General features: G+C 39.9%; 1 protein-coding gene across 2 annotated transcripts in view; it reads left to right on the top strand.

Annotated features, from left to right (window-relative positions):
* ARHGAP21 (Rho GTPase activating protein 21) overlaps nucleotides 1–15,600 on the top strand; it is a 94,262-nt gene that overhangs the window by 25,134 nt on the left and 53,528 nt on the right. For both annotated transcript variants that reach the window (XM_054191055.1, XM_054191056.1), the window contains exon 3: nucleotides 3,948–3,972. In XM_054191055.1, the coding sequence (XP_054047030.1) occupies nucleotides 3,948–3,972 (25 nt within the window). The remainder of the gene's footprint in view (nucleotides 1–3,947; nucleotides 3,973–15,600) is intronic.

Below are 15,600 nucleotides of genomic sequence, written 5' to 3'. Positions count from 1 at the left end.
CTTGCATGGGGGAATGGTGGGTATCTCTAAGATAGAGAACATAACGCTCCTAGACTGCAGGGTGTGGTAAAGGTCACACCACAGCTGGATATTCCATGGGAGTGGGAATAAAAGCTTCCTGAAGGCCAGAGAAGGCTGCAACTTGGAAAGCCACTGAGGTGAATTTTCTTGGAAGCAAAGAACTCTACCTCAAAGTATGTATTGAGTGGAGAAGAGCGGATGTTATTTTACAAAAATCTTTAATAATCTGTTCTCCGCCTATGTGCGTTTGGGATGTTGGGTTTTTATTTAAATTTTAAGAAGTGTAGTGTTCTAGTTGTTAGTCTAATAAAACCTATGTTCAGTTGAAAAGCCTTTTTTTAGTTGTCCTGGGGAGCTTGGCTACAAGGAAGAGGTCTAGGCAGATCTGCCTCAAAGCTCTGGCTGACTGGGAGTCCCGAAACACACTTGTCTTTTAATGTATTAACAACTAATAGTAGCTACCTTGAGTTATCTTCAGTGCTTCAGGTGATTTTTACTTTTATTTATTTATTTATTTATTTATTTATGTAGTGACACCTTACTTTAATATTTCACAGACTGGAGGCAGACCTTACCCTTGCTATTCAATAAGGAGGGAGCTGTGAGGCTTCTCCTCCCGTTATTCAGAAGTGCAGAGCACGAGTTTAACAGAGTGAGGGTTACTTTTGTGCAGAAACAAAGTCCAGTTTACCGTCAGGCACATGAAATTCTAACTATCTGGTTCATCTTGTGAATGTCTCTAAATGTTGCAGAACTTCAACAGGGGTTTCTTTTGTTTCAGTGTTGAGAAAAACCCAACAGTGCTAAACTTTCATTTTATTTTTAATGATGCTACTGATCTGTTCTGAAAAGAATGAACTGTTCAAAACTTGAGTAAAATAGGTGGAGTCGCGTTGATCAAGAGACTTAGGGTTTAGCTGAGGGTAAACTCTAGTTGCAGGCCATTTGTAGCCTTACACGTACAAAGCTGATGTCTGCTTTTCATAGACTTCCACTCTCGTCAACGTGAAACTACAATTCCTGGTGAGACAGCTAGACCAGTGCTTTAACTGGCGCTGTGGGCCACCTCAGTTAGATGTGTAACACCTGAATAAGCAGGGTGAGTTGCAAGAATAAAACTTGATACCTCAGTGACAAGGTGATAGTGACTCTCTCTGCATAACTCTGTATGAGGGGCATCCACAAAGCTTTTTCTTCATTTACGTTTACATCTGACTGGAAAAAAGGCCTTGCTTGCTGTCATTAAAATGATTGAATGTCGTTGGTTATAATTAATTCAGGGAAGTATCTCTGCATATTTTAATACTGAGTACCAGTATGTTATTTTAAAATTATATTATTTATGGTTTTACTATATTATATGTATTTTTATAGCATATTTAATTCGTTTAATTTTAACATTTAATGTGTACGTAATACTGCAGGTCTAGGTCAAATTCAGGATATTGTACTAAATTCTAGTATCTTTTCATGGTTCCTGCACAAACCGGCTATTTAACGACAAATTAACGGACTCTTTCTCATTGTAATTATTTATAAATTAGTTAATTAATAACATTATGATAGAGAGAAGTTATGGAAGAAAGTGTTGATTGGTAGGTCTGTGGGGGAGGAACAGCCTTGTGTGAAGGATGACATGAAAGATGATCTTGGAACCTGAGATTGTGGTTTAACACATTTCATTTTGGCAGAAGTACTTGGCTGTGGTTGTGTGGGGCCACACACCAAACCGGGAATGGCTGCACATTAGGAATGACCCATTATGTATCCTCCTTGTTTTCCATGCCTCCTTTCCCTTAAAGTGAATAAGGAGCGTATAGAGGATTTCTTAAGCTAGCATTGCAAAAAACCTCTGTTAAATTACACTTTTAACATCAGATATTTATTAAGATTTATTAGTCAGCAGCATGATTTTTCTGCATGTGAAGTTTGTTCTCCAAGTTCAATCAGTCTGAGAAGCAAGTAATTGATAAAAGAAAACCACCTCTTTAGGTATGGAAGCCGCACGTACTAACATCTTGCAATGCGTAAGAGGTAAATGTGGGAGAGAAAGTTAATTCCAAAACATTTGTGTTATAAAGCATTCTATTTTTAAAGGCCTGAGCTCATTGGCTTGATACCATGACAAACTAATGTTTTGCAGCTGTCTTTTATAACAGAGCTTTGCATACCCGGTGACAAACTGACAAACTCGCTGCAGTATCTCATAAATGATGGCAATTCTATATTAGCTAACTTGTCACTTCCATATTTTTTTTGTTTTATAGCATCAAACCAGGTAGACACCCCTACCTGTGACTCGTATTTTCCAGACTATAAGCTCTAATATTCAAAGTCCTAAAGATGTTTTTTCACTTAACAGATTGGGTGGAAACCAGAGATGTGCAGATGTTAGCCTTGTCTAATTCTTTGCTGATGATAAATTTTAACAGTACTTGTCTTACTAGTGTGGTATTTTTGCCAAAGTATAGAGCAGATGAGACTGTCCAACTTAAGAGTATAATGTTTTCCGCTTTTGGGTGGTAATGAAATTGTCGTGGCTTTTTAAAAGTAGAATGAGTAACAGAATTCTGTTAACTCAGTGTTTTGTGGTTTTGGGGTTTCTTTTGTTGGTTACTTTTCTTCCTTAAAGTTATCTTTCTATAGTATCTTACAAAGCTCCAGCAGAACTCTTGTTTATCTCACAAGAAATATATTGCACCTAAGAGAGACTTGTCGCATCCTTATCATTATATAGTGTTCATATCCAGGTCTCGCTCCCTCTCTTTCTTCAAGTCTTCCTCTCTTGAATAGTTTTCTCGGATCAGTGTGCAATTGCTTTGAAAATATTTAATATGAAAAAGAGAGTGATTTGTCTTTAAATGCAAAAGACCTAGAAATTTTGAATGAATCCATTTAAAAATAGGAGGGAATACACAGGTGATAATTATTTCTTTGATAATCTCCCTCCTCCTTTCCTTGAGGACAAAGCTGTTTTAATTAGCTGAGGTGAATTGTTAGAAATACTTCCCAAATAATACATATTAGTCTAAGAAATTGTATTTAGGTTGAACGTTTATTACTCCATAAAGTTACATTTCAGAAAGAAAGCACCTATTTCCCTATTCAAAGAATTGTGCTTTTCAAAGGGTAGAATTTTGTAGAGGAGATTTAGCCATGATCTTTCAAAAGCCTTTCATTCATTTTAAAAAAATGACAAGAAAGTAACTTAAGTAATCATTTTCTATTTTAAGCAAAGCATGCCATTCTCTCTCCCACACAACATTCCAGTTGTGTGATTTCTTTTTTTTTTTTTTTTTTTTTTTAGGACTGTCAGTGATACCTGGTAGTTACAAGCTGTGTATATATAGTGCAATGAGCAGGAGAATCTTAGAGGTTGTTACTAAATAGTGTTTGAGATAGGGTGTGGTTTTTTTTTTTTTTCTCTCTAGGTAGTAGTACTGAAGGCAAAATAAATGATGTTTCTAATTTCAAGAAGCATATTTAGAGCTTACTTAGAAAATATTTTGTATCTCTTGCATATTATCTAGCTTTGAATCCTTAGGTGATTGAAGTATAACCTCTCCTGCCTGGCTTTCAGGGTGAAAAGATGCTTGCAAAAACACACACAGTACAGTATTAGGCTTCATGGCAGTGTTTCGGGGCGTTTTGGTACATTTATTTTCAGATAATGCTGTTCATGTTTTTTCTGTGGGGATGTTTCATGGAACTGTGCTTAGTTGTTGTTGTTTTTTAAAAACAGGTATTACACTACATTCTTAGAATGAAAGCCTTAATTCTGTAAAGTTGAATATTTGTGAAAAAGTATGAGAGATCAGAATGCACTATATCTTATAAATTCACTTCAAGTCTTCATAGCTTATAGATGCCTATGCCTTTTTTTTCACTTACTGAATTTTTAATATGTACTCTTTCTTTTTCCTTAGGATGAAGAGAATGGGAATAGACAAGGTATGTCTTATTTTTATTCTTTCCCAGATCCAATATGTTGACCATTTCTCTTCAACTTAGTAATACACTTCAATGGCTACCTAAGAGTTTGAAATGTAAAATTTCAAAACTTCAGTATGACCATCAGGCTCATTGAATTTCATGGCATTGGAGGAGCAAAACAAAGAAAGTATCTGTCTTTTGGCTTCACTTATTTAGTGTAGGTGTTTGCGTGGCCACTAAGTTAATTTAAAATATGTCCTGTATTGCTTCTGTCACCTTGCCGTGTATGTCACCTTGCCATATGTATGATAAGAAGAGAAGAAACCGGCTTTGTTACCTTTTTAGTGCCAAAGTTTCACACTCTTAATTTGATCTGCATGTAAGACCCACAGTTACTTGTGCAAAGTACTACTGTAAAGGGTTGAGTCTCCTGGATATATTTATATACATGTATTTAAAAAAAAAAAGTGCCATGCAGCGTGTCTAAGAGCAGCCAGTATGAAATTTGAGTTTTCTTGCAAACTTACTCTAGTAAAAGCAACTGTAAGTATATAAACCTAATGTTAGTAGTGATGGTAAAAATTATCCACAAAAGTGGTATACAATGGTTTTAAAAACAGAAGATAAAGAAGGTTATTCCTGTTAGCTTTGGGATGCTTTCTTCAGTATTTAACAGAACTGATCTAACTTATTTCATCAGTTTTGGTAATCTCATGTATGTTTTAAGAGATACATGAAGCATACTTCAATAATGTCAGATAAGATGTGTGAATAAAATTCTCACACTTGATTTAGGAGGGATGGAAAAATGACTTTTTCCTAAGTTATGCCTTTAAGTTCCCCTCCATCTTCATAGCTTTCTCCCTCTCACATTGCCTATGTCTACTCTCTTTCTTAATTCATCAGTTACTTATTTTTTATTAATTGGTGCTATCATCAGTCCCAGTTAATTTTAATTTCTCTTTGGTATTTAGCTATTTTCTTGTCCACGTTTCCCTTTTTGCTGATATCTTGTTGTTTCCTTAGAAGGGTGAAAAACGTGTTGATTTGGGTAAGGAAACTGGGTTTTCAGGTTGAGAGCCCAGTCCCACTTTCTTTTTTTTTCCCAATCTGTCATGATGGTAAGGTAAGCAGAGGAGGTGGGATTAGCTGCATCGCAAATGTGATGTGCAGGGCTTCAGCTTGTGCTTCATCTGGCAAAGCAGTGCCACTTGTTGAGGACAGGCTTGTTCAAAGGTGGTACCTTTGCTCAGAGACAGTGCGGGGTCAGTTCTTGTTTTGCTGGTGGTTTACAGTTTGCTTGACACTGTAGCAGAGAATGGTACCCAGTTTCAATGTACTTTTTAAAATTTCATTTAGTTGGAAGACAGAGAACATGTCTGAACTCTTGTTTCTGGCTTTTTGTGTAGTTGTGATATATTAGAAGCGTTCTAGGAAGTATGAACTTAATTGAACTTACTTGCTTTTCTCTTGGAAGCAGATGAATTAATCCATTTCATCTTCCTAGTCTTACTCAGCTGTCCTTACCTGCTTGTTAAACAGTGAAATTCCTCATCACCCCCCAGATTTGCGACCTCCTTTATCTGTTTTGGCATCAAAAAGAAATGTCTAATTCCTTTGGGAAGGGAAAGGAGTCAACCCTCTGGGCCAAACCAGCATGGAAGATACCCCTTGTGGTCCAGAGAAAAGTTCTGCAGTACTCTTCTTGTCATAGGGAGAACTGGATCAGCTGAAGAGGCAAATGGGGGTCTGTTTGTGTAAAATGTTATCTGAGATCTGTTTTTCAGTAGAGGAACAGCAGTAAACAAACGTTTATTTGGTTCGCTGTGCGACCTGTGCAGGTGGGAGCAAGATTACTTTCTGGAAATTTTTGTGTAGCTACTTAAACTATGAATCATAGCTCAACTATTGCTTATTTATAGCAACGTAGTACATTGTATGCCTTGAAATACAGATCAAAGGGCACAAAGTGCTGTGGAAAGATAACAGTATTCTCATTGGCAGGAGAGGAGGTTGGACTTGTACTCCTTCTGGAAAGGGAAGAGATGACTGTGAGGTGGAGGATGTGGGTGTCAGTAGAACTTAACCCGCCAGTTCTGTGTATTATACCTTTTAAAATAACAAAATGGGACAAAGTGTGTAAGACATTTTTCTCCAGCATTTAGTATGATCTTGGGAGGTGGGGGGATGAAATGATTTCTTACTTAACATTGCTACTAGTTGTTCCTGTTCCCCTATGAGGTGAATAGGTAGCTTGTGAGGAGAAAATCATGAAAAGCGTATCTCATTTTTCATGTTCATAAACATAACGTTAATTTAGCTAAAGCAGGTATGTCAGAAATTCTGTGAAGGATTATCACAAGGATTCTTAAAGTAATTAACATTGGAAAATTAGGCCGAGCCGCTTTGGAGCCTGTGCCTGGCTGCTGGCTGGGGGGTCCCTTGCTGAAAGCACCAGTGGCTTCACCAGCTTGAGGAAGAGCATGTTGCTGGGCAGGCTGCGTGCGTGTCGTACAGAGGAGCCATCTAGTGGCAAATGGCATGTATTTTCCTTCAAACTTGATTGGAAAATTTGCCTCAGAATCTGTGTCTTAATTAACAATCAAAATATCTTAATGATAAACATTTTCCTTTTGAAGTCTGTAGATAAGTCACTTAATTCACTTGAGCTTTCCTCTCTCAAATACTAAGCTTTTCATTTTTGTGAAGCAGTGTGTGCCAGTGCAAAACTGTCATTTTTTTTTTTATTGATTTTGAAGATTTCTAATTACCCGCACTTTCTGCTTTGCACTTTTCACAGGTTAAATTTACCTCTAAAAGTTGAAATTTTTGTCAGGTTCAGCATTTACAGATTTGAGTAGATGAGTGTAGAGTAAAGCGTCTCTGTTATTATTGCCTTTTATTGAAAGCACTTGAATATTTTTTTAAAGGAGCTGAGTGCCTAATTAAGTCTAGAGGGCAGAAGATAAAGGCGTGTACCGTGTTTGAGGTATTCTAACAGTGAAAGAAGTATTTTCATATGTTTTTATGTTCTAGTATAGAATTTTAGTGCAACTTTTTAAGTATGTATTTTGATCATGCTCCTGGCTTGCATTAATTTTGCTTTTGGTAAGCAGTAAGATTTCAAAGCATTTAGAATAAAAGGTAATGCAAATTTGTCCGGGAGCGCTCTAAACTAGGAATGACACAGGAAGGAGATGATGGCCAAGAAGCAAGTGAGGAAGCGGTGGATCAGATTGTCAAGCAAAGGGGTTAGGGTGCTGTGGACAGGAAGCACCTCATGGTCAACAGTTGGGACAGAAGGGGACCACCTCAAGTGTGTGCACATAAGTAAGGGAATGTCTACAGGACAGTGTGATGGGGAGAGCTCTCATGCCTTTCTTGAGGACCTCTCTGAAGCCCCTGTGTACTCATGCATGCAGTATGGGGAATAAGCAGGAGGAACTGGAAGTCTGCATGCAGTTGCAGGGCTGTGATCTCATTAGGGTCACAGGAGTGGGCTAGAGTACCGCAGTGGACGGGTACAGGCACTTTGGGAAGGACAGGCTTGGGAGAGCATAGAGTTTGAGTTGCCCTTGTTGTAAAGTTGTAAGAGAGCAGTGAGGATGTCTGGAGCTCTGGCTTGGGATGGATGGGCCGGCTTAGAGTTTATGGTCAGGATTTGCAGGCAGACGCATGTTTTCATGGGGGTCTGCTACAGACCACCTGATCAGGGAAGAAGTAGATGAGGCTTTCTTCAGACAGCTGGTGGAAGCTTCACATGTGCAGGTCCTGGCCCCTATAATGGTGCTAAAGTCCCCCATCTGCTGGAGGGGCATCACAGCAGATTTACCCTAAATATTTTGTAGTTATTATTTGAAAGATTTCTGTTCTTTCCTACTTTTTCTGCTCCAAGTCGTGACCTTAAGCTAGGGTATTAAAATGCTTTTCTAGCAGATGCAGTTTATCAGAAGGTGCAGACCTTTCTCAGTAGGTTCCTCCATCACTGACTGGAAACTTGTATCAGTGTCTGCTGTTTTCTTGAGAATTTCTGTTATACTGACCAGCCTGTATTAACTTGGAGTATTTTTTTATCTGTTTTGAGGATGGCACACTGTCAGTATTATTCCTGTTTTCTGGAGTTATGCTATTTAAAAATTTTATTTAAGAGGTATCACACAGGCAGAACTCTCTCAGAAGGGCATTGTAGGAATATTTGGAGACAAGCCGAAAAATACCTATGCCTATTAAAAATAGTAATATTTTATATTAAAAACTTGCCCTGTCAACACATGGTAAGTGGTGCTGGAGAAAACCCTCTCCATCGCCATGCTGTATCCATGCCATTTCATTGTGCACTTAATATGGTGAATATGTTGTTGTCCTTCAAAGAATCCTCAAAGCTGTAGTTGTTAAAATACAAGTGCGGTACATATTAAATGGGTTGGTTGTTTCTTGTATCTTGTCCTAAAACATGTTTTTCTTCAAAAATGTCTGGCTTGGGGATCATGATTAAAATGAACAGTGATAAGCATATAGAAATAGTCTGAAAGGAATTTCATTTTTTTTTGGTGAGAACTAAGGTAATTTAAGTTTCATACAGCGCCTGGAAACCCAGTATCATATTTTTTAACATGATGTTCTTGCTTTTCTACTTTATCTTCTGTGTCTATGTAGAAGTATCTATAGCAAGTAGCAGCTTATCTTCCCATAAAAATGAAGGGCAAGATAGGTATATTGCTCAGTGTCCTTTTCAGTAAAGATTGAGTGTGCAGTTTCTAATGAGACTTCAGATATCTGTTTTCACTGAGATGTCTACATTTTTAAATTGTGATCACCAGGCTATTTATTTTTTTATGTGCCTAACTGTGGATTAAAGTTTCTACCCTTCAGTTGTCCAGGCTAAATCATTCCAATTTATTACTTGAGGTCCTTCAGCTCTGTGCAAGTTTGGTTTGATGTAGAACCTTTGGGTGAAGGGTGGAAAAAAAGCCGGAGAACCTTTTTATTCCTTTCTGCTGCTTACTTAATTCCTCAAGTTTTTGATGTTTTATTTCTTTTATTCTGTTGATTTGTGTAATGTCGTTTGTGTTCTCCCAAGATTTAATTTTCTAACATCATCACCTATTGGCTTAGTCTGTTATGAAATAAACTAATTGTGCCTGTGATGATGGGAACAAGGTAGATAAGGAAAAAGAGAATGAACATTAAAGCAAATACTTGGAAAGTCACAGATTGCTGGGATGATACAGTCTAAGTTATATGATAGCAGAATAGGAGTAAAAGACAAGAGGTATATAACACTAATGCTTTAGGATAGTGCCACAGTAAATTGTCCTTTTTATGGATTTTTAATCCAACACTAAATGTTGAGAATGCCAAAAGAGGAGTCATTTAGTTTTCCAGAGACCAGAGCCTGATGATTTCTTGTTCCTATAAAGTACACCCAGAACATCCAGCAGAGTGGCCTTCCAACTTCACACATGTATAGTGTTTCTCAGTGATTACTGTTGAGTTCAAATCATTTTTGACTTTTTATTAAAAGTTGACGGCACCAAGCTGTGTGGCACGGTTGACTCACTGGAGGGAAGGGATGCCATCCAGAGGGACCTTGACAGGCTTGAGAGGCGGGCCCCTGTGAACCTCATGAAGTTCAACCAGGCCAAGTTCAAGGTCCTGCACCTGGGTCATGGCAATCCCAGGCACAGATACAGGTTGGGCAGAGAATGGATTAAGAGCAGCCCTGAGGAGAAGGACTTGAGGGTGCTGGTGGACAAGAAGCTCAATATGAGCAGGCAATGCGCACTTGCAGCCCAGAAAGCCAACTGCATCCTGGGCCGCATCAAAAGAAGCGTGGCCAGCAGGTTGAGGGAGGTGATTCTGCCCCTCTACTTTGCTCTGGTGAGACCCCACCTGGAGTACTGCGACCAGCTCTGGAGTCCACAGCACAAGAAAGACATGGACCTGTTGGAGCGGGTCCAGAGGAGGGCCACGAAGATGGTCAGAGGGCTGGAGCACCTCTCCTATGAAGACAGGCTGAGAGAGTTGGGCTTGTTCAGCCTGGAGAAGGCTCCGGGGTGACCTTATAGCAGCCTTTCAGTACCTAAAGGGGGCCTACAGGAAGGATGGGGAGGGATTCTTTATCAGGCAGTGTAATGATAGGACAAGGGGTAACGGTTTCAAACTGAAAGAGGGGAAATTTAGAGTGGATATCAGGAAGAAATTCTTTACTCTGAGGGTGGTGAGGCACTGGAAGAGGTTGCCCAGAGAAGCTGTGGATGCCCCATCCCTGGAAGTGTTCAAGGCCAGGCTGGATGGGGCTTTGAGCAGCCTGGTCTGGTGGGAGGTGTCCCTGCCCATGGCAGGGGGGTTGGAACTACATGATCTTTAAGGTCCCTTCCAACCCAAACCATTCTGTGATTCTATTCTATGATTCTATAAAAACACTAAGAGCTGTGTAAATGTAATTCCCATGGATTTAGAGGAGAGTCTGTAGGTTCACTGCAGTAGGTATAAATTGAACAGCTCTGTGCTCATCTAAAAACTGAAGTAAATCCTCTAGACTGTTTAATCATAGGTTAAATTTTAAACTTGAAAAGGCTTAATTTTAGATTTGAGAGAATTGGAAAAAAAAGTCACAATATTGGCAAAGAGTGTTATGGGAAAACATGGTTTTTGAGAGTTTGTACTGAAGTTGGAACTGTGTTACATGTTTTCCATAACAATGCCAGATCATTTTCTCTCCTTCTCCCCTCCCCCATGAAGACAGAGTTGAGGTTGCATTAGTCAAACGGTTTAAGAGAAGGGTAAGCACAAAAAGAAATACCATCTTTGAGTTGCCTAATCAAAATGCCAGAGGTGCTTTGAGTAATAACAGAATGTATTTTTCCTGTATCACAGAGTGGAATGCCAGGTGTTTCTCTTATAAGTGACTCAACAGTGCTATTTTATTTGTATCATCCTCTTTTAGAAGCTTATCCTTGGCATTGTGTTTTGCTTGGTGTTTTTTAGTTGGATTAATTTGGGCTTTACAGTGGGTGAAATAAGCTCTGTCGAGGCTGGGCTGGGACCTTTGGGCTCCTTTTCTGCAATGGATTGCTAGTGGAGAAATGTTTACTATGTATGAAATTCAGTTTGCAGATTGTAAAATCCAGAATTGTCTTTAGTTGGACTCTCTCAGTTAAATGCAATCCTGACAGTTTTGTGATTTATAGTTAACTAAATGAAATCTCTGTTAATAAGTGTAAGTTCTGCTGTACTTTTAGCAGTCTCTTTTAGAGTAGCTTGGGAAATGATTAGCTGGTTTTTGATTCAGTAATCATTTAGAAATGTTTGTCCCTGCTGTAGCAGTAGATATTTCTCCTCCCTTTGCCTGAAAGGCATCCCAAGAATCGGTGCCACTTGGCATTGTTGAACCAGCGGAGTGTGAACGCGTTGGATATCCAAAAGCATAATTGTAGATCTTCATGTTCAAGAGGAATGTTCTTCCCTCTTGGGTCAGAGAAAGATGTACGTAAGACCCTGCCTTAATAATTTGAGGTGTTTCATGGGGCCGGTGATTCTTTAGTATAAAAATGAAAGACCCCTTGCTGTCTACTGAGCATAAGGCTGGGAGTAAAAATATTCTCCAGAATGTTAACAAAACTCTGTAGCCTTTGTTCAGTTCCTGTGTTACAAGGACTTTTAAGCACAGTTCAGCTGCCCTGAGCAAAAGATTTTTTTTTTTTTTTTCCCCTCTAGAAAGAGGAGAAATGGCATGTTTTTAAGCAGCAGATTCTTAGGAGAGACTTTGTAAGAAAGTATGTATTATACTGTGTCCCAAAACACTTGCAGGTTTGTGTTCTGCAGGTCAAAAAGAAGGGAAGAGCTAGTCAGCAGTAGTGCTTTGGTGTGGGGGGTTTTGTTTTGTTTGGTTTTTTTTTTTCAAAATGTAAAAGTTCTTTGTCAGAGGTGTCCTTTATGTAGTCTTTATGACTCGGATGTTTCTGTCTGACTCTGTTTTATATCGGAAGGTTAATGACTACAGAGAAGTGATGTGGTTCTTGCTATCTTGTAGTGTGTTGGTAGATTTGATAATGTAACTTCTGACATGTCATTTTGTTTGCCAAATGAATCACAGAGCAGTATAGTAATACTGTCTGGTCTGCAAAGTGTAGCTTAAAAACTAACTCAAGGTTACCACATTTGATGTAAACTAGTTATGTTCCTTGTAGCAGCTGTATTCCAAACTATCATTTTATGGGATTAAGATAGAATTGGCACCTGGATAAAATTAATTTCTATGTCAAGTTTCAGGGGAGTTAGAAGAAGTTTTGCTGTATGTGACCCCCTCCCCAAGTATAAGTCAATTATAAATGTTAACAGCTCTTAATTCTACAGTTCTTTTTAAAAGTGTTTGGTTTGTTTTTTTTTATTATTCCCTTTATCAGGGAGAAAGAGCATATTGTAATTTTATTATTTTGCAAGTCAGATGGCTGTGCTAGTGCATCGTACTCCCCTCTGGACTTCTGGCATCTCAAACATTTGTCAGGAAAGCTTCCTTGTATACTCTACAATGGGGAACTTACTTTCCCTTGTCAGGCTGTGAAGGTGGATAATGACTTATAGTCTCAGCTGGTAGATCCAGGTAGTATAATGGTTAGATAATAAATGATGATAAATATATGTATTATGAAGAAAGTCTTTAATTTCATTTGACGTTAATTTGAACAACGGTTGAAACAAGATACTACTGTCTTCATTCTGTAGATTCTACTTTGATCTCACTGGTTATTGAAGATAGCAATTAATATTTTTTGGTTGAAAATTGATGACTAATTAGAAGATTTTCATACAGTTATGAAAAACGTACATGTTGGCTAGGAAAAACCTTGTAATAAGCTGCTTTTCTGTATTTCTTACATTTGGCTACAGGTGTTTTTGCTTCTTCAAACTACTTTGGTTGTTTAGACTAAGGACTTCATTATAAAGGCTCTCCTGATTCCCTACTATCCTTGTTTAAGCCAATGAATTTTTGCCTTGAGCCTTCTATATACTTGGTGATTCATTTTTGTTTCCTTACTTCTGATGATACGGAATCTCTGAAGTAAAAGTTCAGACATCAGTTTGCCTTCTCTAAAGTTACATTTTCATTTGAATAGCATCACTTAAGGGGAGTGGTTGCACTGCAAAGAATATTTTAGTTACTCCATTAATAAATGGACTGGACAATAACTTGAGTTTTAATTTATCCTGACTGGTGGCCATTTACTCATGCTGGAGATTTTTTTGTGTGCTCACAAGACTGATAAAGGAAAGGACAACTTCACGGACTGTTTTTCAGTTTCTGGTCAGCTAACTTGTGTATTCAGCAACTTTATATGCTTCTGTTTCTTTTATTGCCCTTACGTAAGACTGCATCTCTGTTTATATCTACGTTTGTGGAGAAATGAAGTAAAGTTGTGCTGTCCATCTGCACTTCTTCCTTCCAGGTGTGTTCCTGGCAGCTCACACTTTCACCTGTTCTTTGTATGTGTGATGTTTTGGTTTTAACTTGCAGACGAAGATGTGGGAGAAATTGTCTTATTTGCTGGTGGTCTGCAACTTAATGCTTAATTATAAAGTTGTTAACAAAAGTATGGAGAAGGAAGGAGGAGGCAAAGGAGCATGCAGTAATGAGCACTGGAAAAGCACTGGTGAATAGAATATTTCAGTTGAAGGGACCTACAACGATCATCTAGTCCAAATGCCTGACTACTTCAGGGCTGACCAAAAGTTAAAGCATGTTGTTGTGGGCATTGTCCAAATACCTCTTAAACACTGACAGGCTTGGGGCATCAACCACTTCTCTAGGAAGCCTGTTCCAATGTTTGACCACCATCTCAGTAAAGAAATGCTTCCTAATCATAGAATCATTCAGCTTAGAAAAGACCTTTAAGATCATAGAGTCCAACCGGAATCCTAACACTGCCAAGTCCAGCACGAAACCATGTTCCAAAGCACCACATTGTATTTTAAATATCTCCAGGGATGGTGACTCAACCACTTCTCCAGGCATCCTGTTCCAATGCTTGACAGCCCTTTCAGTGAAGAAAATTTTTTCCTAATACCCAACCTGAACCTCCCCTGGCACAACCTGAGGCCATTTCCTCTTGTCCGATCGCTTGTTACTTGGGAGAAGAGACCAACACCCACCTCACAACTGTCCTGGTTTAGCCCCAGCCAGCAACACAGAACCACACGGCTGTTGCTCACACACCCCTCCTCAGCTGGGATGGGGACAGAATCAGAAGAAAAAGGCAAAACTTGTGGGTTGAGATAAACTCAATTTAACAGCACAGCAGAGAAGAGAGGCAAACAACAACAACAGTACTAATAAAGGAGTAGAATCATAGAATCTGTTGGGTTGGAAGGGACCTTTAAAGGTCATCTAGTCCAACCCCCCTGCAGTAAGCAGGAACTTCTTCAACTAGATCAGGTTGCTCAGGGCCTCGTCAAGCCTGGCCTTGAATGTCTCCAGGGATGGGGCCTCCACCACCTCTCTGGGCAACCAGTTCCAGTGTCTCACCACCCTCATTGTAAAGAAATACTTCCTAATGTCTAATCTAAACCTACCCTGCTCTAGTTTAAAACCGTTGCCCCTCGTCCTGTCGCTATGTGCCCTTGCAAACAGCCCCTTCCCAGCTTTCCTGTAGGCCCCCTTCAAGTACTCCTGGAAGGCTGCTATGAGGTCTCCCCGGAGCCTTTTCTTCTCTAGGCTGAACATCCCCAGCTCTCTCAGCCTGTCTTCATACGAGAGGTGCTCCAGCCCTTGGATCATCTTCGTGGCCCTCCTCTGGACCTGCTCCAACAGGTCCATGTCCTTCTTGTGCTGAGGGCTCCAGAGCTGTACACAGCACTCCAGATGGGGTCTCACGAGTAGAGGAGGAGAATCACCTCTCTGGATCTACTGGCCACACTTCTTTTGATGCATCCCAGGATGCGATTGGCCATCGCGCGTTGTCGGCTCGTGTCCAGCTTTTCATCCACCAGTACCCCCAAGTCCTTTTCTGCAGGGTTGCTCTCTATCACATTATCCCCCAGCCTGTATTGATAATGAGGATTGTCCCGACCCAAGTGTAGGACCTTGCACTTGGCCTTGTTGAACTTCATAAGGTTTGTTTGGGCCCACCTCTCTAGCTCGTTCGGGTCCCTCTGGATGGCATCCTGTCCCTCTGGCACATTGACTGTACCACTCAGCTTAGTGTTTTCGGCAAACTTGCTGAGGGTGCACTTGATCCCACTGTCTGTGTCATTGATGAAGATGTTGAACAGCACTGGTCCCAGTACAGATCAAATATTCAATATGGATAGAATATTCAAAACATGATTAATGTACCAGTGCTGACCGACCGAACTCGGGAAGCCCCCAGCCTGCTCCAAGCAGCAATTCCTGCCCCTCCCCTGGCCAGCTCCCTGGCTTATAGACTGGGCGTCGCTCACACGTCGCTCACCTGGTATGGGATACCCCTTTGGCTAGTTTGGGTCAGCCAGCTGGGCTGTGTCCAGTCCCAGCTCCTTGTGACAATTAACCCTATCCCCACTGGGACCAGGACAGCTACAACCTCCTTTCAGGTAGTCGTCCAGTCTAAACCTCCCCTAGCACAGCTTTGAACCATTCCCACGTGTTCTATCACTGGATCTCAGGGA

This window comes from Rissa tridactyla, chromosome 2 (assembly GCF_028500815.1).
Source record: "Rissa tridactyla isolate bRisTri1 chromosome 2, bRisTri1.patW.cur.20221130, whole genome shotgun sequence".
NCBI lineage: Eukaryota > Metazoa > Chordata > Aves > Charadriiformes > Laridae > Rissa > Rissa tridactyla.
Note: the sequence above shows the minus strand (reverse complement) of the source record. Positions and strands in the feature narration are given on the sequence as shown.